General features: G+C 38.6%; 1 protein-coding gene across 1 annotated transcript in view; it reads right to left on the reverse strand.

Moving 5' to 3' along the window:
• NDUFS4 (NADH:ubiquinone oxidoreductase subunit S4) overlaps nucleotides 1-19,304 on the reverse strand; it is a 112,566-nt gene extending 93,262 nt beyond the window's left edge. The window contains exon 1 of the mRNA XM_047762420.1: nucleotides 19,165-19,304. Coding sequence (XP_047618376.1) covers nucleotides 19,165-19,262 — 98 coding nt within the window. The 5' untranslated portion in view covers nucleotides 19,263-19,304. The remainder of the gene's footprint in view (nucleotides 1-19,164) is intronic.
• Between the last annotated feature and the right edge of the window lie 949 nt (nucleotides 19,305-20,253).

Below are 20,253 nucleotides of genomic sequence, written 5' to 3' on the forward strand. Positions count from 1 at the left end.
CATATATTCATATGCACATAAAATATTATATAATGTAAAACACTTTTAGAAGAGTAAAGATCTATAAATCAAACTCTGAGAAATATTAGCAGTTCAAAGAATTAGGCAAAGAAGGTGAGCATTCAAAGGGAACTGAGAAGGAAAGCCAAAATAGAAGTGAAAGGAATAATCTTTCAAGAACGAGAAAGTCATCCTTTTGGATTGCAAAAGTCATGTAAGATAAAGACTGAGAAGAGTCTATTCATTTAACAGCAGGTTCACTATTGACTTTGATGAAAACTATTTCAGCAGAATGATAGATACCAAAAATAGACTGCACTGAGCTGAGGAGTACATGGGAGGTCACAATCTGGAAACAGCCAGGTGCAGATAAATCTTTTATATACTCATGAATAAAATATTGTAAATAAATATACATATCCCAGATACTCTGATAATCCAGGAAGAGGAACTATAATCTAGGTAAGATTTATGAAAGGAGAAAAACAAAGGTGGGGAAGGAGGAAAGGAATAACAACTAAAAGAAGCCACAAAACAAATAATAATGACATTAATGATGATAACAATTTTGTTGTAACAATTTCTTAGGCCTTGGCATAACCGGGCACTGCCCAAGAATATACATACCTTTTTTTTTTTTTTTTGGTCTTTTTTGGCCACACCTGCATATGGAAGTTCCCAGGCTAGGGGTCAAACTGGAGCTGTAGCTGTGGCCTACACCACAGCCACAGCAACACCAGATCCGAACCATGGCTGCAACCTACACCACAGCTCACGGCAACGTTGGATCCTTAACCCACCAAGCGAGGCCAGGGATTGAACCTACGTCCTCATGGATACTAGTCAGGTTCATTACCGCTGAGCCACGACGTGAACTCCTATATACTATATGAAACAGAGATTATTACATCCAATTTACAGAACAGAAAAGAGGCAGAAAGTAGACAGAGCTAGGAAGTGTCGGAGCTGGGACTCAAATGTACGTAGGTAGAGCTAATTCTAAAACATGTGCTCCTAGGAGTTCCTTTGGGGCTCAGCAGTAACGAGCCCGACTTGTACCCCTGAGGGTGTCCATTTGATCCCTGGCCTCACTCAGTGGGTTAAGGAGCCGGCATTGCCATGAGCTGTGGTGTAGGTCGCAGAAGCGGCTCAAATCTGGCATTGCTGTGGCGTATGCCGGCAGCTACAGCTCTGATTCCTAGCCTGAGAGCTTCCCTATGCCAAGGGTTTGGCCCTAAAAAGACAAAAAAATAAAAAATAAAATATAAAACATGTGCTCCTAACTACTATATTAGACTGATGTGATGGATCCAATAGAGTAATTCAAGAATGAAAAAGCTAAGAACATAGCCCGGTAGCATGGCTAATATCAGGAGTTAACAGAAAATCTCTGGAAAGCATTTTTTCCCAAATCTAGAGTCAAGGACACTTAGTAAAGAGATTTCTAAGCAGGTTGGCCATATCAACAGTTTGAACTAAAAGCTAAAAGATTAAATTTGGGACCAAAATAAAAACTGGAACCCTAAAGAGGGGCCACTTACAAGCAGTAACTAAGATGTACTTAAACCATTAACTTCATCAGCAGCAAAATACCAATGTTTTAACCCTCAACTAAAGGAAAAGGAAACTGAAATTCTTAACTATCACTAAAATCATTTACGCGGTATCAGTGAGGGAAAATATATGCTCACCCAGAGAATAAGATTACCTACGTTACTGGCCACTAAATTTATGTTACAGTCTCCAATTCAAAGAAAACTTTGTAGGTTTATCTTTGTTGGATGGGATGTTATAAACAATCACTGGTCAACTGGTATATAATACATGAGTATGTGCAGCATATGGAAGTTTCCAGGCTAAGTGTCAAATCAGAACTGCAGCTGCCAGCCTACACCACAGCCACAGCAATGCAGGATCCAAACCTCATCTGCAACCTACACCACAGCTCATAGCAGCCCCTTACCCCACTGAGGAAGGCCAGGGATCAAATGGATACTAGTCGGGTCATTACCACTAAGCTAAGCCACAACGGGAACTCCCATCATGAATTCTTTAAACATGGAATTGTATAAAGTTCCTGCTGTGGTGCAGTAGGTAAAAGATCCATTGCTGCTGCAGCTGTGGCACAGGTTATGGCTGTGGCTTGGATTCAGTCCCTGGCCTAGGAACTTCCATATGCTGAGGATGCAGCCAAAAAATAAACAAAACAAGGAATTATATAGAAGAAACCACCTCTTCCCCAGAGAACTTCTATTATTATTATTACTTACAGTTAAGAGAGTTGTAAGACCTCTGTTTCCTGATCCTTCAGAATATTGGTGAATAAGGCAAATTCTAATAAATGAGTTATTTACAACCCTTGTAATAAATATAATTATCAATAGACCATCTAAAATGGCATTCACCTTCATGAAATGAAGTTACATAAAGCAATTACCTCAGTACCTAAGAGCTCAATAAATTATAGCTATTAGAATTCTTATTATTAGAACCCTGCCCCCCGACCCCCCACTCCCAAAAAAAGTAATAGAGACTCTTGATTGTAAGGAAGCCTTTAACTGATACCTTCGGTGCTCATGTAACATTTCCTTAGTACATTTTTCATTTCAGCAACAGCTATAGGAGCTCAGATTTCAGGTCATCCTCTAGCATCCTACCTAGAGTGAACCCATGGCCACTCAGAGTCTTCAGGAGCACCAGAATAGCTCAAGGTACAGAAGAGCTAACACCTTCAACCAAAGAGGCATAGGAACCAGGGGATAAAAGTTCAAGCCTTCCAGCTTTCAAATGGATAACAATGACAGGCATTCTGTATGCTTCTCAGGAGCTTCCAGTGAAACTGAACCTCGGTACTGCTCACTACAGTAATCTTTAACACCACCCTTTTTCCTTCGTTCCCTGTCTCACTCCAGACCTCCTCACTGCTAGTTCCTAAGTCAACTCTCAAATAAACCACCACCTATACCCTTATCTTTATCTCAGACTCTACTTTAGGAAATGCCAATCTAAGACAAAGTCCATCCATAAGACCCTGAGAAATGATCATCTAGCCTCTGCTCAAACACATTTACCCTGACACATTCATCCTCAAAGCAGATGTGCCAAGGGCATATATCCTAGTAAAGTGCAGAAATGCAGCCTTTGAAACTAGAAAAGTACAAATATTTATTGAATATGAGCACACTAAGTGTACAAACTTTAGCAAGCAAAGTCCCAAAGTTCACCAAGAAAAACCCAAGAGGTTCATCTATACAAGATATATAAACATTACATGTTCCCTAAAGATACTGCAATATAAAATATTCCTGGAGTTCCTGTTGTGGCGCAGCAGAAACGAATCTGACTAGGAACAATGAGGTTGTGGGTTCAATCCCTGGCCTCACTCAGCAGGTTAAAGATCCGGCATTGCCATGAGCTGTGGTATAGGTCGCAGACACGGCTCAGATCCAGCATGGCTGTGGCTCTGGCGTAGGCCAGAAGCTATAGCTCTGATTCGACCCCTAGCCTGGGAATCTCCATATACCACAGATGTGGCCTTAAAAAGCAAAAAATAAAATAAAAAATAAAAATAAATAAATAAAAATAAAATATTCCTGGTTGTTAATTTTGTTCAAGGGTCCCAGCTTTCGTAACAACTGACTACCACAGTTCCTAAGACCTATATGCAGATGATAGAGCAGGATAAGTATAAGTAATATTATAGTAAACCCTTAGACTGTTTTATATGACTCAATTGAGCATTCCCCTAAGATTTTTAAAACTTGGTACCAAAGAAAGGGATCTTCAGTCCCTTGTTTATGATAAAGGTAAGAGATATAAGCCTGAAAAAACTTCCATAAGCTATGATATCTGCCATATAAGGGGGAAAAAAAAAATCTGAAGTAGTAGCTGCCACTGAATGACAGAAACAAGTTAGAGACAGCCCAGTAGCTTTCCAGTCTGATCCTTCAGACCAGTTAGCAGTACCCTTGCCCTTTCTGTTGCTTGGTAATATAAAATAATTCCCTCTTCTTGTCCAATCTAGTCATTTTGAGTTTCTAGGTTTCTGTTACTTGTAACTGAGAAAGGTACAACAGGAGAGCTAGTATAAATGAAATGCTGTATAACATCTAATGCTCTCTATGGAAGGACTACAAAGCCTGAGGTCCATGAATCTCCTAGAAATGTAACTCTGATTTTATATGCTTGAGTGTACATATCTCTAAAAAGAAGTCACCAAAACTTCCATCAGTTAACCCAACATAAATCTCTGACTCCCACACCCTCTCAAATATATTAAGATTTATTGGTTGGTTGTCTAAAGCAGTGATTCAGATGAGATCAGGTGCGATCAGGGTGGCATGGCCATACACTAAACCAGTGATTCAGTGTCTTTTTCTGCCCACTTACATGAGCAACAAACATCCATCTTTTACTAAATGCCATAATTTTCAACCAAGGGCACATGTATTTTCTTTGAAATCCTTTCTCTGGCCCATTTCTAAGATTCTGGAATGTTAACTCCTCCCTTCTTCCCATCACATTTGAGAATTAATGGTTTAGAATTTGTATGAAGAACTTTTTTGGGTCATCTTTAGTTTTTTACAAATCTATTTAGAAATGCTAAAATTCAAGAAATACTAGAATTAGACATTAGAATTAATTCATCCTAGAATGGCTGGAACTGGTAAGATTCAGTAAGCACACTCTACCCTGTCTCTCCCACTGAATGCAACCATAAACTCTGGACAAGATGCATGGAAAGGCTATTTGAACACTGAAAAGTAAATAGCAAGATCAAGGAGGATCACCAAAATTCAAAGATCACTCAACCTGAGACAAGTTTACCATATTTTTTCCCTCTAATATCCCCTGCTTCATATTAACGCAGCTGGAAGCCTAGAAGTCAGCACTTCTGGAGGAGAAGCATTCTGTCCCAAAAAGCTAGAAAAGGAACAGAAATAACTAAGTGTGAAAATCACCCTGTTTTTCCTTTCTCATGCACCATGCACCAAACTGTACAAAATCCTATGGTTTCCAAATGGAAACCTGCAAGAGCCAAGACTTTAAGGGCTGGAAACCTTCTTTTCCATCCACTGAAGTTATGTTCTTAAGAAGATAGTACCAACATCTATTACTTTTTTGGGTTTTTTTCTCTCTGTTCTCCCATTCCTTTGCTTCTGATGTGAGTGCAATTGTAGGACTGCACACTACAAAGCATGGTAATAAGAGCCATAAGTTCCTAGATGGAAACTAAATGGGAAACCCCAGGAAGCTGGGTCTTCAGAACATAATGGAGTTAAACTAGAAATCAGTAACAGAAAGATGAGAGGGAAAAAATCTTAAATTCTTGGAAATTAAAACATCTCTAAATAATCCATGCATCAAAAAGGAAGTCTTGAGGGAAATAAGAAAATATTTTGAATCAAAGGAAAATACAACATATCAAAATCTGTGGGATAAAACTAACACAACTCAAAAGTAAACAGAAGATGGAGAGATGTTTCCCAGATCACTTTGAGTCCAGTACTACACCAATACCAAATCTAAACAAAAACAGAACAAAAAAAGAAAACCATAACCAATATCTTTCATAAACATAGATGTAAAAGTCCTCAACAAAATAGTACCAAATCAAACACAGCAATATGAAAAAAAAGACTTAAACAACTCCACCAAGTAGGGTTTATCCTGAGAAATTAAGGCTGCTTCAGTATTTGAAAAGTCAATATAATTTACCATGTTGACAGTCTAAAGAAGAAAAACCATAAGAATATATAAATGGACACGGAAAAGGCACTAGAAAAAATATAACAGCCATTCATGACAAAAACTATCGGCAATCTGGGAGTAGAAGGAAACTTCTTCAACCTGATAAAAGGCATTTCTATCTTTAAAAATCTTTAGCTAACATTATACTTAATGATGAAAAACTGAAAGCTTTCTCTTAAGATCAGTAAATGGCAAGAATGTCTACTGTCATCACCCTTATTATAACAGCCTTCTGGAAACGAAAAAGAAACAAAAGGTGTAGACTGGACAGAAAAAATAAATTGTCCGTATTCACAGACTGCATGATTACCCACTTAAAAAAATCCCCAAGAATCTACAAAAATACATATAAAACCAACAAGTGAATTTAGCAAGGTTAGGGACACAAAGTCAACACACAGAAATCAATCCTATTTCTAAATTTAGCAATGTACAATTAGAAACTGAAAATGTGAAAACAGTGCTATTTACCATGGCTCCCCAAAACTGAGATACACAGGCATAAATCTAACAAAACATATATGATCTGCACATTCAAAACTATGATACATTGATGAAAGAAATCAATAAATAAAAAGACACATCATATATGTGGATCAGAAGACTCAAGAGAGTAAAAATGATAACTCTCCTCAAATTAATCTAAACACTTAAAGCAGTACCAGTGGAAATCCAACCTGGGAAGTTCCACTGTGGCACAGCAGATTAAGAACCCAGCGTTGTCGCTGCTGTCATGTGGGCCTGATCCCTGGCTAGGATATTCCACATGCCATAGTCATGGCCAAAAATAAATAAATAAATAAATAAAAACATCTAAGTGAATTTTTTTCTTAATTTTCATTCTTTGGCTTTCTAGGGCCCCATCCTTGGCTCATGGAAGTTCCCAGGCTAGGGGTTGAATCTGAGCTGCAGCTGCCAGCCACAGTAATGCCAAATTTGAGCCACAGCTCACGTCAACAGCAACACCAGATCCTTAATCCAGGGAGCAAGGCCAGGGATCAAACCTACGTCCTCATGGATAGTCAGATTCACTTCCACTGTACCACAACAGGAACTTCTTCTAAGTGATTTTTAAAAAAAGAAAAAAAAATTCCAGGCTGAATTTTTCAGAGATATAAATAAACTGATTCTAAAATTTAGAAGGAACTAGAACAGCTAAAAAAATTTTTTTTGAAAAAAAAAAAAAAGAAATTGGAAGAACTACAACTACTCAATTACAACACATTAACTATAAAGCTACAGTATCAAGACTGTGCAGTATTGGCAAAGGGATTTAGGTCAGTGGAAATCATTCAGACAAAAAAATTCAATGAGGAGCTCCTGCGTGGCACAATGGCATTGGTGGTGTCTTGGGAGCCAATGAGATGCGGGTTCAATCCCCAGCTCAGTGGTTTAGGGATCTAGCATTGCCCCAGCTGAGGGTCAGGTTGAGACTGTGGCTCTGACCCTGGCCAGGGAACTCTATACGCCACAGGGCGGCTAAAAATGACCAAATTTAAAACAAAAAACAAAAAACAATTCAACGGTACAAAGAGAGTCTTTAAATAAATTATGTTGGAACAAATGTACATTCAAATGCAAAAAAAATTAACCTCAACTTAAATCTCATATTTTATATAAAAATTCACTCCAAATGAATCAGAGATATGAATAAAAAATATTTGAAAACTTCAAGAAAAAAATACAAAAAAAAACTTCATTCCTTGGGGTTAGGTATGGGATTCTTAAATATGACAACAGAAAGTACAATCCATAAGAGAAAAAAGCTAGCAAACTTTATCAACATTAAGAACTCTTGATCTTTGGAAGGAAAAAAAAAAAGGAAAATAAAATAAAATATGAATAGAAACCTTAAAAAAAAAAAACTTACTCTCTGAAAGATACTGTTGAAAGAATAAAAAGAAAAGCTATGGATAGGGAGAAAATACATTTGCAAATTACATTTCTAGCAATAGGACTTCAATTAACAATATATTACGAACTCTCAAAGCTCAACAATAAGAAAATAAAGGACCCAGAGCTCCCTTCATGGCTCAGCAGTGAACACACCCAACTAGAATCCATGAGGATGCAGGTTTGATCCCTGGCCTCGTTCAGTGGGTTAAGGATCCAAAGCTGTCCTGAGCTTCAGTGTGGGTCGCAGACATGGATTGGAGGCTTGGATGGCCCACTGCCGTGGCTGTAGCTCTGATGAGAGCCCCTAGCCTAGGAACTTTCATATGCCATCGATGCGGCCCTAAAAAAAAAAGAACCCAATTAAAAATAGGCAAAAGACATAACAGACATTGCACCTCAATATCATTAGCTATTGGGGAAATACATATTAAAACTACAATGAGTTACCCATGATGGAAATGCAAATCAAAACCATCATAAACCACTTCACACTCACTAGGATGGTTGTAATAAAGATGGCAATAAAAGTGTTAACAAGATTTGCAAAGACACTAGAAACCTCATTCACTGCTGGTGGAAGTGCAAAATTGTGCAGCCACTTGGAAAAAGTCAGGGAGTTATTCAGACAGCTAAACATAGAGTTATCATATTATCCCACAGTTCAACTCCTCTGTATATACCTAAAAGAATGAAAACCAGTGTCACACAAAAACTTGTGCACAAATGTTTATAGAACACTATTCATAATAGCTAAAAGAGGGAAATAGCACCAATGTCTATCACCTTATGGATAAAGAGATATGTCCATTCAACAGAACATTATTCATCAATAAAAAAGAATAAAGTACTGATACATGCTACAACTTGGATAAACTTGAAAACATTAAAAGAAGCCAGTCACAAAAGATCACATATGATTCCCTTTGTATGAAATATCCAGAGTAAGCTAATCTGAAAGACAAAAAGTACATTAACGGTTGCCTAGGGCTGGGGAAAGGGAGAAACAGGAAGTGATGGCTAACAGGCACAGAATTTCTTTTTGGAGTGATGAATATGTTCCAAAATCCACTGTGAATGGTTGCACAACTCTGAATATACTAAAAACCATCAACTCTTAAATTTTACGTGAGTGAATTATATTGCAATTATATCTCAATAAAGTCATCAAAAACACAGTGAATTATTATATATACATCAATTAAAATGGCTAAATTTAAAAATATTGATAATACCAACGTTAATAAGGATACAGAGCAACTAAAATTTCTGTATCTTGCTGGTAGAAAAGCAAAATGGTACAACTACTCTGGAATATCTTATAAAGTTAAACATATATTACCTACGGCCTAAGAATCTCCCTCCTAGGTATCTACTCTAGAGAAATGAAAACATGTTCACATAAAATCTTGTACCTGTTTATAGTGACTCTATTTACAAATGTCAAAAACTGGAAATAATTCAAAAGGCCTTCAAGGCATAAACGGATAAATAAACTATGGGATATCCAAATAATGGAATACTAGTTAGCAATAAAAGGAATAAATTATTGATTCACACACTTGGAAGAATCTCAAAGGTATTATGCTGAGTGAAAGAAACCAATCTCCACAAGGTTGTATATCATGTGGTTCCCCTTACACATTAAGTCTCAAAACTACAAAACTACTGAGATGAAGAAAAAAAAAACTGTTGCCAGAGAGGTAGAGACTGAGTCTTTTGGGGTGATAAAGACTTTTTGGGAGTTCCCATCGTGGCTCAGCAGTTTAATGAACCCGACCAGTATCCATGAGGACAAGGGTTCTATCCCTGGCCTTGCTCAGTGGGTTAAGGACCCAGCACTGCCATGAGCTGTGGTGTAGGTCGAAGACGTGGCTAGGATCTGGTGTTGCTGTGGCTGTGGTGTAGGTCGGCAGCTACAGCTCCAATTCAACCCCTATCCTGGGAACATCCATATGCTGTGGGTGTAGCCCTAAAAAGACAAAAGACAAAAATAAAAGACTTTTGGTATTTTGTACCCTGATTATTGTGGTGGTTACACAAATCTATACATGTATTAAAATTCTAAAAAATGTGCACCAAAAGGAAAATGGTGGATTTTTCTTTATAATTTAAAAAATTTAAAAATGTTAAGTCCAGTCTAGAGTCAACTCTTCTTTAATTCAATTTCAATTCACTAAATTATCGCTTTTAATAATCTCACTTAGTTAAAAATACAGTATAGGAGTTCCTGCTGTGGCACAACAGGATCAGCAACATCTCTGCAGTGCCAGAACGCAAGTTCAATCCCCATGCTGGCAAAGCAAGTTAAAGGATCCAGAGTAGGTCCAACCTGTAGCTAAGGGTGCAACTGCAGCTTGGATCTGATCTCTGACCCAGGAACTCCATATGCCATGGGGTAACCAAAAGAGAAAAAATTTTTAAAAATTTTTTAAATAAAATAAAATTACAGTATATAGTTCAAGAAAGATACTAGCAACATGAAATACATCCTAAGGAGTACCTAGAGGTAGTAAAGCATTAGGAAATCAGACCCATTAATTAAGAGTACACAAACTAGGCATACTAAGCCTAAAGCAGAGACTCAGAGGGAGAATGACTGATGAAAAACACCTTCAATTACCTGAAGGGGTGACATGCGTATGGGGGTTAGAATTTTTCCATATAGTATTAAAGGGAAACTTCATTTACCAGTGAATCTAAAAGCATAAAGCATTTTCTAGGGTTACCAGAAATTCAACATATATTCCCCAACTGCTAGATAATCAAAAGTAGGAAGTTCCGGAGACTCTTGCATTAAACAAAGAGTCATACAGGATGATCTAAGAGTTTTCTTTCACCTCAAACATTATATGAATCTATGAAGTATAACTTATACAGTTAACCTACCAAAGTGAAGATACTGACAATCTAAAAAGGTGTCCCTTCTTACCAAATAGCATTTTATTGAACAAAAGCAAATATTAGAAGCACTCTAGGTTCCAAATTTTTAAAAAAGACTAATAAACACCTCAACAAAAGCTGTATTAAGACCTATTTTACAGCTCTTTTATTTCTCCAAATCTCTTTGGACTAAGGCTATTAAAATTAAATTCAAATTACTAATGCCTAATTAAATCTAATTTCATTAAACTTAAAAGTTATAAAAATAAATTTCATGCAAACTTCTGTAAGTACATTGAAGAAATTTCTTGAAAATGAAGTTACTCTTTCCACACAAAGGATGGTAGTCCTCAAAAGAGCCAAAACATCTGTATTCACTTTAAAGCTCATCAAGACAGACTGACATTTTTAGGAGAAGCATATGGCTTGCTCAACAGTCATCTAGAACAGGATCTTTTGTCTAGTAACCCCTATTCAAGGACCATTTACTTATGTATGGAGTGGCTGAATAAAGAAAAGAACATATTTTTGAGTCCTAGAAAACACAAAGAAATAAGCTCTTCATCTAGCTTTGTCAAGGATACAGCAAAACATGTTACAAAAGCAACCAGATCTTTACTCTCAGAGACAGTGCTCTTAACATCTGAAACAATCCTAAGAAATCACTGAAACAAATGAACTCTAGAAAAGCTTTCTTAGAGAACTAAATCCCGCCAAAGACCACCTCCCTAAAAAAAGGCATTTCCATTTTAAAGGATAAAACACTTTCTTCTTAAAACTTTGAAGGGCAGAGTTCAACAGCTGTGCTATATTAAACCTGAGCCCTTCCAAAAGGAAGAACAAGAGTCTCTGGAGAGTGAGTAACATGGCCTGCTTTCTCCAACATTATCAAAATGCCTGCTTTGCCTCAAAGGAACGTTTCTCCAGGAAAAAAAAAAAAAAGCCTCTACATAGTAGATGGGTGAAAAACATAAAACTTAGACTAGGAAAATATACAAAATAGAAGCATTTTTGCTTGTTTCTGGAAATCTCTTCCACCCAAGGAAAAACGCATTTTGAAGTCCTTCAAGATACAGCATGGAAACTATTAAACAAAAACAGAAATAGTAGTTTCCAGCCCTAGCTTCCCTTCAGAATCACCACTGCGCTTGGTTGCAACCTAAACTTACTGAACCAGTATAGACTAGGACCAAGGCATCTGAATTATTTATGCACACAACAGGTAATTTTGATGCACAGCAAGGGTTTAAAAACTACTGAACTGGAGCATAATCCCATAAAGGAAAAATTAAACCTAGCGAGTAAAGGTAAGTAAGGAAAGGCCACATTTGAACAACTAACTAGTTCTAAAGAATCTAAGGCTGTATTCACCTATTAAAATATTCAGTATCAGGAGTTCCCATCATGGCTCAGTGAAAACGAATCTGACTAGCATCCATGAGGACGCAGATTCGATCCCTGGCCTTGCTCAGTGGAGTAAGGATCTGGCATTGCCGTGAGCTGTGTTGTAGGTCACATAGGTCAGCAGCTATAGCTGTGATTCAGCCCCTAGCCTGGGAACCTCCATATGCCACAAGTGTGGCCCTAAAAAAAAAAAAAAAACCCGTAACAAACAGAAAAAGAATTTGAAGCAAAAATTCTGACTTGTTCTCAAGCCATTACTTAAAGGACAAAAGACTCAGAACAATTTGCCAAAATATCCAAATATTTAGATGAAAGTAGTTATGAAGGAGTTCCCTTCATGGCTCAGTGGTTAACAAAACCGACTAGGATCCACAAGGATTTGGGTTCAATCCCTGGCCTCATTAAATGCGTTAAAAATCTGGTGTTGTCATGAGATGTGGAGTAGGTTGCAGACGTGGCTCGGACCCCGCTTTGCTATAAGCTGTGGTATAGGCTAGCAGTTGCAGTTCTGATCCAACCCCTAGCCTGGGAACCGCCATATAACTGGGGTTCAGCCTAAAAAGCAAAAAAAAAAAGATGGTAAGAAAGTCAAGTCACCAATAGAAAGTCTCTCATTGAAAATAATTACAAAATTAAGGGGAGAATTTCCCACTATGGCACAATAGGATCTGTGGCATCTCTGGAGCACTGGGATGCAGGTTTGATCCCTGACCTGGCATGGTGGGTAAAGGATGCAGCATTGCCACAGCTGCAGCATAGGTCACAACTGCATCTATTCCCTGGCCCCAGAACTCCATATGCCACAGGGCAGCCAAAAAAGAAAAGCGGGGAAAAAATTAAGGGGGAAAAAAATCCTTAACCACAAAAAAAAAAAAGAAAGAAAGAAAGAAAGAAAGAAAGAAACCTAACTAATTCCTCAACTGGAGACTCTCACCATATAAAACGAACAGTACAGTAAAAGCAAAGAGCATCAGATAGTCTTTTAAATAAAGAATACACCTTGCTAAAAAGAAGAGAAATCAGAGAAGACACTGAGGTTTTAATTTACTATTATCAGACATAATATTTCTCTGCAAAAGCCAACATATTCCTTTAAATTGCTAAATCAGACTGTTTCCTAGCAATGTAAACTTAAAAATCTGTTCCTAATCATAAAAATGGGAATAAAAACACCTGAGTTTATAGGATTACTGTAAGAAAAGGGATAACAAAGGAAAATCTTTGGCACAGTGGCTAATACACAGTAAGAAATACATGTGAGCTGCTACTATTGTGTTCAGAATAAACATCATAAAAATGATTCTCCAAGTTGAGTCATGGCGCAGTAGTTAACGAATCCGACTAGGAACATGAGGTTGTGGGTTTGATCCCTGGCCTTGCTCAGTGGGTTGGGGATCTGGTGTTGCTGTGAGCTGTGGTATAGGTTGCAGATGCGGCTCGGATCCTGCCTTGCTGTGGCTCTGGTGTAGGCTGGTGGCTACAGCTCCGATTAGACCCCTAACCTGGGAATCTCCATATGCCACGGGAGCGGCCCAAGAAATAGCAAAAAGACAAAAAAAGATTTTCAACATTCACTAAAGGACATATAAGCTTTTTCATTTGAAATGGTCTTACTCTATATTAACCCCACACCCAGAGACCTCTTCTAACATGTATATACACTAACCAAGTTGTCCCATCTTTCTTCATTAAGTCCCATGTATAATTAACTTTTAAAAACTTCATGTAAAGTATCTTGCAGACACCAAGTCTAATGATCACATTCAGTTACTATTATTCCAAAAGAACTCTCATGTTCCATAAGCACCCTTTCTCAAATAAATTCATTTCCACTTCTCTTTTTTTTTTTGTCTTTTTGCTATTTCTTTGGGCTGCTCCCGTGGCACATGGAGGTTCCCAGGCTAGGGGTCGAATCGGAGCTGTAGCCACTGGCCTACGCCAGAGCCACAGCAACGCGGGATCCGAGCTGCGTCTGCAACCTACACCACAACTCACTGCAACGCTGGATCGTTAACCCACTGAGCAAGGGCAGGGACCGAACCCGCAACCTCATGGTTCCTAGTCGGATTCGTTCACCACTGAGCCACGACGGGAACTCCCTACTTCTCTTTTTAATCTGAAATCAGGACACTTGTCAAAGAAATGCACGACTAAAAAAATATATACATATATGTATATACATACATATAAATCTATAAGACAACTTCAATCCAGAAGTTAACAGAGTTTTAGGTGAATATCCTCAACTCAGACCCCTGCAAATAATTAGAAAAGAATATGTGTTGTAGATATTCTATATTCACATTTATGTAGGTTAGTGCCTACTTGGGTTTCACTAATAAGGCTATTACTTGATATAGGGCTTATGGCTTCCTGCTTTTCCTCACAATGACACATCTCTAAATATGTATTTACTCATCTATATGATAAGCATTTACCTGTTATGTGTGAGCCATTACACTGGGTGCTATGAAGTATATAAAAATAAGTTTAAAATGTTTAACCCTCCAAAATCCTGTGACCTCATTACTGATATATCAGTGCATGTGCCAAAACCTGCTCATGTGTGTGCGTGGGTGTGTGTGTGTATAAAAGGGTCAGTATAGGTTGTTATGCTTGGTGGCCAACAATCCTAACGTCTTTGTGGCTTATAACAAGGTTTATTTCTTAGTCACTTTATATTTTATATAACCTACAAGAAGCAACTTCCACTGGAATTCCAGCTGTGGAACAGTGGGTTAAGAATCCAACTATAGAAACTCCAGTCACTGAGGAGGCACAGGTTCAATCCCCAGCACAGCTCAGTGGCTTAAAAGAATCTTGTGGGGCCACAGCTGTGGCTTAGGTTGCAGCAGCAGCTCAGATTCAATCCCTGGCCCAGGAACTTCCATAAGATGCAAGTACAACCATAAAGTTAATTCTTTTTTTTTTTTTTGTCTTTTTGCCTTTTTTAGGGCCACTCCCACAGAATATGGAGGTTCCCAGGCGAGGGGTCTAATTGGAGCTGTAGCTGCAGGCCTACGCCACAGCCACAGCAACGCCAGATCCGAGCCACATCTGCGACCTATACCACAGCTCACGGCAACAGCGGATCCTTAACCCACCAAGCAAGGCCAGGAATCGAACCAGCAACCTCGTGGTTCCTAGTCGGATTGGTTAACCACTGAGCCACGACGGGAACTCCAAAATTAAAAATTTTTAAAAAGAGAATCAGCTTTGCTTTGCTCCCTACTATCTTCATTCCAGGATCTAGTCTGAAAGACCCTACCCAGAACATCAGAGTAAAAAAAAAAGACATGGCAAAACATGGGACAGTCTTAGAGCTTCGGCTCAGACAGGGCATATGATTTCTGGTTAACATTTCATTGGTCATAACAAATCACTTGCCCAGTGGGGTGGTGTGTGTCAACAGGGAATGGAAATTAATAGTGTAAATAATACCACCATCTACAACAATATTCATCACCAAGATTAAAGAAAAGAAAACTATTCAGGCTAATCAAACAAACAATAAATTTAGCATTTATTTTGGTAAGGTTTACCAAGAAGCAGACACTATTCTAATATTTACTAGTGTTAAAAGTATTTAAATCTTAGGGTAACAGATGCAGACTGTTGCCTTTGGAATGGATGGGCAATGAGATCCTGCTGTACAGCACTGGGAACTATGTCTATTCACTTCTGATAAATCTATACATGTATGTGTAACTGGGTCAACATTCTGTACAGTAGAAAATTGACAGAACACTGTAAACCAGCTATAATGAAAAAATAAATTTAAAAAATTTTTTTAATTTTTTTAAGTACTTAAATCTTCTAACAGAAATTCAATAAAGATGTCTGCTACTGAAGAAAACAGATCAACTAATTATGGGTATTTCAATGAGGAAAATAAGCAAAACAATGAAGTCTATTAGAAAACACATTAGAAACATTCCAAGCGCACAGAACTTGGCCTTGATAAGTTCCAGACAGCAAAAAGTAGCTGCCCTTCAGAGAGGAATTTGTTTATCCAGCTTATCTGAAGTAGAAGGCAACCTACTGGTTTTTAATGTCCTAAATGTTTCTCACATTTGGGCTGAGATAGTTTCTTAGCAAACTATCTCTTGTCAAACTTAAGGACACATTTCTTGTCAAACTTAGGACCTCGTACTCACTGAAGGTTCCTGCACACTCTTAATTCCATACTGGCTTATCTAACACTGAAAAAGGAAAGAGAGCAACAGAATACAGCAAAAGACCAGAGCACAAAATAGGCCTCACATAAAGATCCCATACACTTAGTCCCCACCAGCATTAATCAACACCCTCGGAAGACCCTAAGTAGCTATGTTGGAGGTAAACACAAGACTCAGTCCAAAAGAGAAATGATGAAACAGGGCTAGGTGAGATAAGTATGTATGACGAGGTTAGAGAAAACAAAAACACAAACACTACCAAATGTCCTAGTCCTAGGTATTGCTATTTTATCTGGTACCTTTTTTTTTTTTTTTTTTGGCCATGCCCATGGCATGCACAAGTTCCAAGGTCAGGGATCAAATCTGACTCACAGCAATGAAAACTTGGAGTCCTTAATCACCAGGCCACCAGGGAACTCCCTTATCTGGCTTTGAGATTAATATCCTAAATAGTTAAACTTACCCTGGACAATCCCTTAGGAAAGTCAGGGAAAGTACAGATAAACCTAGGCCATATATCTGCGGTTTTACCCCTCCTCTCCTGCAGTCCAGGGAAACAGATTCGCTCTAGAGCAGGAGCTCAGTAACTAGATCAGCTGAATAAACTACACTGTTTAAATACTTTTTTCTCTCTCTTATGTGTACATGTAGTTGAGTTCTGTGGTTTGCTCTTTTGTTTTTTACTGCTTTACTCCAGTTAAATCCATCTAAGTTAATGTAGCATTTAGCTGCTTCTTCCCTTCTGCTGATAGTTTCTTTTCTTCAATATTTATATTTGTTCACCCCTCCCTTCCTTACCAAGGGCCTTACTGATTCTATTTCCCCTCATTTCACTCAAGTGATCTGAAATGTCACATCATTTGCAAATATTTTCTAAACAATACAATAAAATGAATTTTCGACGTAGATTTCCTCACTAATTGGTTCTCTATCCAAGCTCTACCTTTTCAGATCCTCATTACTCTCAAATCATAATTTGAAGAGAGTGTTTAAAGGAGTTCCCACTGTGGTGCAGTGGGTTAAGGATCTGGCATTATCACAGCTGTGATGGAGACCGCAGCTGCAGCTCAGATTTGATCCCCAGCGCAGGAACTTCCATATGCCTCAGGTGCAATCCCAAAAATAATAATAAAGAGAGTGCTTAAGGATAAAAAGCAAGCAATATGTAAAAGAGAAGTGCCATAAATTTCCCTCAAAGTGAAATGAACATAAGTTCTTTGGGTAAAAAAGTGGTATACAAAGCAAATAAATGTGTCATTTGATTTGTGTTTACAATTTGTTTTCCTTGGCTTTTAAGTTTTTAAAAGTGTGAATAAGTTAAAATTTTATTTTCAAATCTCTTCTAACACATTTGCAAGCAAACTCTTTAAATGTGGATAAGTAGAACTAATTACCACCAAAGTTTCCAAAATCTAGTATCTTAATTTCAGCCACTATTAATTGCTAACAAAACAGCTGTGACTTACACAGTCATGTTTTAAATAGTCATGCACCAGTGGACCCTTCAAATGTGTTCTCAGTTCTAGGGTTACTGTGAATCTGTTGTTACTTGGAAATGCAAAATTAATCACTACAGAATCTAGAACAAGAACTAACCTGGGTCACATCTATTCTAGACCTACGTCAATCAGTAGAGTAACTCACCTTACAGAAATACCTTCATTTACCTTTCCCCAATCTTAGCATTCTTTTCAATGACCCTATAGTGTGTATATCTCTATTACTGCCTTCAAGACTTTATTCGTAAACCACTGATCCCACCCAGGACATCATTTTTCCCACCCATCTTCCACTATTTAAAACCCTAATAAAGGAGTTCCCGTCGTGGCGGAGTGGTTAACGAATCCGACTAGGAACCATGAGGTTGCGGGTTCGGTCCCTGCCCTTGCTCAGTGGGTTAACGATCCGGCGTTGCCCTGAGCTGTGGTGTAGTTTGCAGACGCGGCTCGGATCCCGAGTTGCTGTGGCTCTGGCTAGGCTGGTGGCTACAGCTCCGATTGGACCCCTAGCCTGGGAATCTCCATATGCCGCGGGAGCGGCCCAAGAAATAGCAAAAAAAAAGACCAAAAAAAAAAAAAAACCCCTAATAAAACTTACCATAACACTAAACTAACTAGCATTTCACTGGACCCTCTTTGCAACATTTAACCACTCCCATCCCTCCCTTCACAGCTGTCCACGCAGTCCATCGCTGTTCTAAGCACATATGCGGAAAAGGTGCACTATAAACCTTGGTTTATATTTATACTTTTAAGCTGTAAAAGCAGCAATGAAAAAATAATTCTTCGCAAATAAAAATGCTAGAATATGTTTGTGTACGTGCGCGCAAGGGCGCGCACGCTGCTGTGTAGGTACTATAATAAAGGCAGAAAAGTTAGGAAAATAAGGAAATAAAGGATTAAGTAATGCAGTTGAAAAAGAAATCACCTTCAAAATGCTTCAAGGCAAATAAATGAGCAACAATCTCTGAATTACGATGGGGCCTTTAAAAATTCTGAATGGGAAACCTCTCAGCCTTTTAAAAATTACCTTCCAATAATAGCAGCGATAGTTTTACTAACATTGAATTCCAACCAAGTTTTCTTCCCAAGTAGCCTGATAAATAAAGCAATCTTTAGTTCAGACACCTAATCAATACCACTTAAAGGCGTGTAAGGGAGGGTGATTTAACCCTCCCGAAAAAACTGAAGTGATGGGCAAACAGGTGAAAAATGGAGGCGTGAGGAAAGTGGGAAAAAAATGAGTGAGACTCCGCCCCTTCTCTGGTGGCTAGGGCTCAGCTTGCAGCTCCGGAGACAACTCCATCCCCACAGCAGCAATCCAAAAGTTTCCCAGAAAGCAGAGGTCCTCCTCCCCCTACTCTCCGCAGTTACACCCTCACTCGCCATGTCAAGCGCCCCTTGATCGAAGCTTGTCCCAAATCCAAACGCGCTCTACCAGAGAAAGGGTCAGCAGAGGACGTTTTCCCGAGGCCTTCTCCAGGACCCAGCCAGCAGAGACCTCCGCAAAACTGGAGAGACCCGAGAAGCTGGAAGAAGTTTCACAATCCTGTTACCTGGTCGGAACCTTGGAAACAGAAACGGCACCTACAGCCGCTGCCCTTCTCCCCCACAACGCTTGCTTCAGCGCCACTGACATTGACACCGCCGCCATCTTGCTGCAGGCAAACACCAGGACGGATCACCGCAAGGGACAAACTTCCTTCGTTTTCAAGTCGGTGAAACCGTAATGCAACCAAGTGGGTTTTTTGGGGTTTATTTTATTCCTGCTTGGTGTTTCGCTAAATACTGGAGTTTGGAAAAGAGGTGAAAGATCTGGTTAAAAGCGATTAGAAGGCAAATGGGAGGAAGAAAAATGAAGAAGTGCATTAAGTGTAAATATCACCTCTATAAAGTAAAATCCTTGTTGTTAGGGCTGGTTATGTACTGGATAATTTAGAGACCAAAAGAATACGCTTGAAAATTTAAACACCTGCAACTCATAATTTTTTCAAAGGACTCAGAATATTTAGGGCCGAGCCTTCTGGAAGAGCCAGAGGGTTTACTGGGTTCTTGAGAACCTAAAATAGTACTTTTCCAAAGTGTTGCCAGGTTAAGTTTGCAAGCCCCCAGGAAAGGGCTGTATTCAGTTTGATGCTCAGTAGTTGATAGTTGTAATGATCATATTTTCCAAATGAAAAATCTGGCACACGACCTGGCAAAGAATTTTTTTTTTTTTGACGTGTCAGTATATATATATAAAAAAAAACATGGAAATATTATCACTCATTTCCCAGTAAATCCTAAATGTATGATCAAAATCCACAGACACCATACATTAAAAAAAAATTATCTTCTGAGGTTAGTGGTGGAAACATGTTTGTATTGTGAGCTACTGTTAAGAACAATGATTAACTGTGGATTGTAAAACAAAAAGCAGGTGAGTTTGTGGGAGTTGAGACTTTTTTTTCTTTTCACACTGCACCTGCGGCCTATGGAAGTTCCCAGGATAGAGGTGGAATCAGAACTGCAGCTGAGGCCTATGCCAAGCCTCCACAACCTCAGATCCTTAACCCACTAAGCAAAGTCAGGGATAGAACCTGCAGCCACACAGAGACAATTTTGGGTCCTTAACCTGCTGAGCCACAAGGAGAACTCTGAGGCTT

This window comes from Phacochoerus africanus, chromosome 1 (genome assembly GCF_016906955.1).
Source record: "Phacochoerus africanus isolate WHEZ1 chromosome 1, ROS_Pafr_v1, whole genome shotgun sequence".
NCBI classification, from domain to species: Eukaryota; Metazoa; Chordata; class Mammalia; order Artiodactyla; family Suidae; genus Phacochoerus; species Phacochoerus africanus.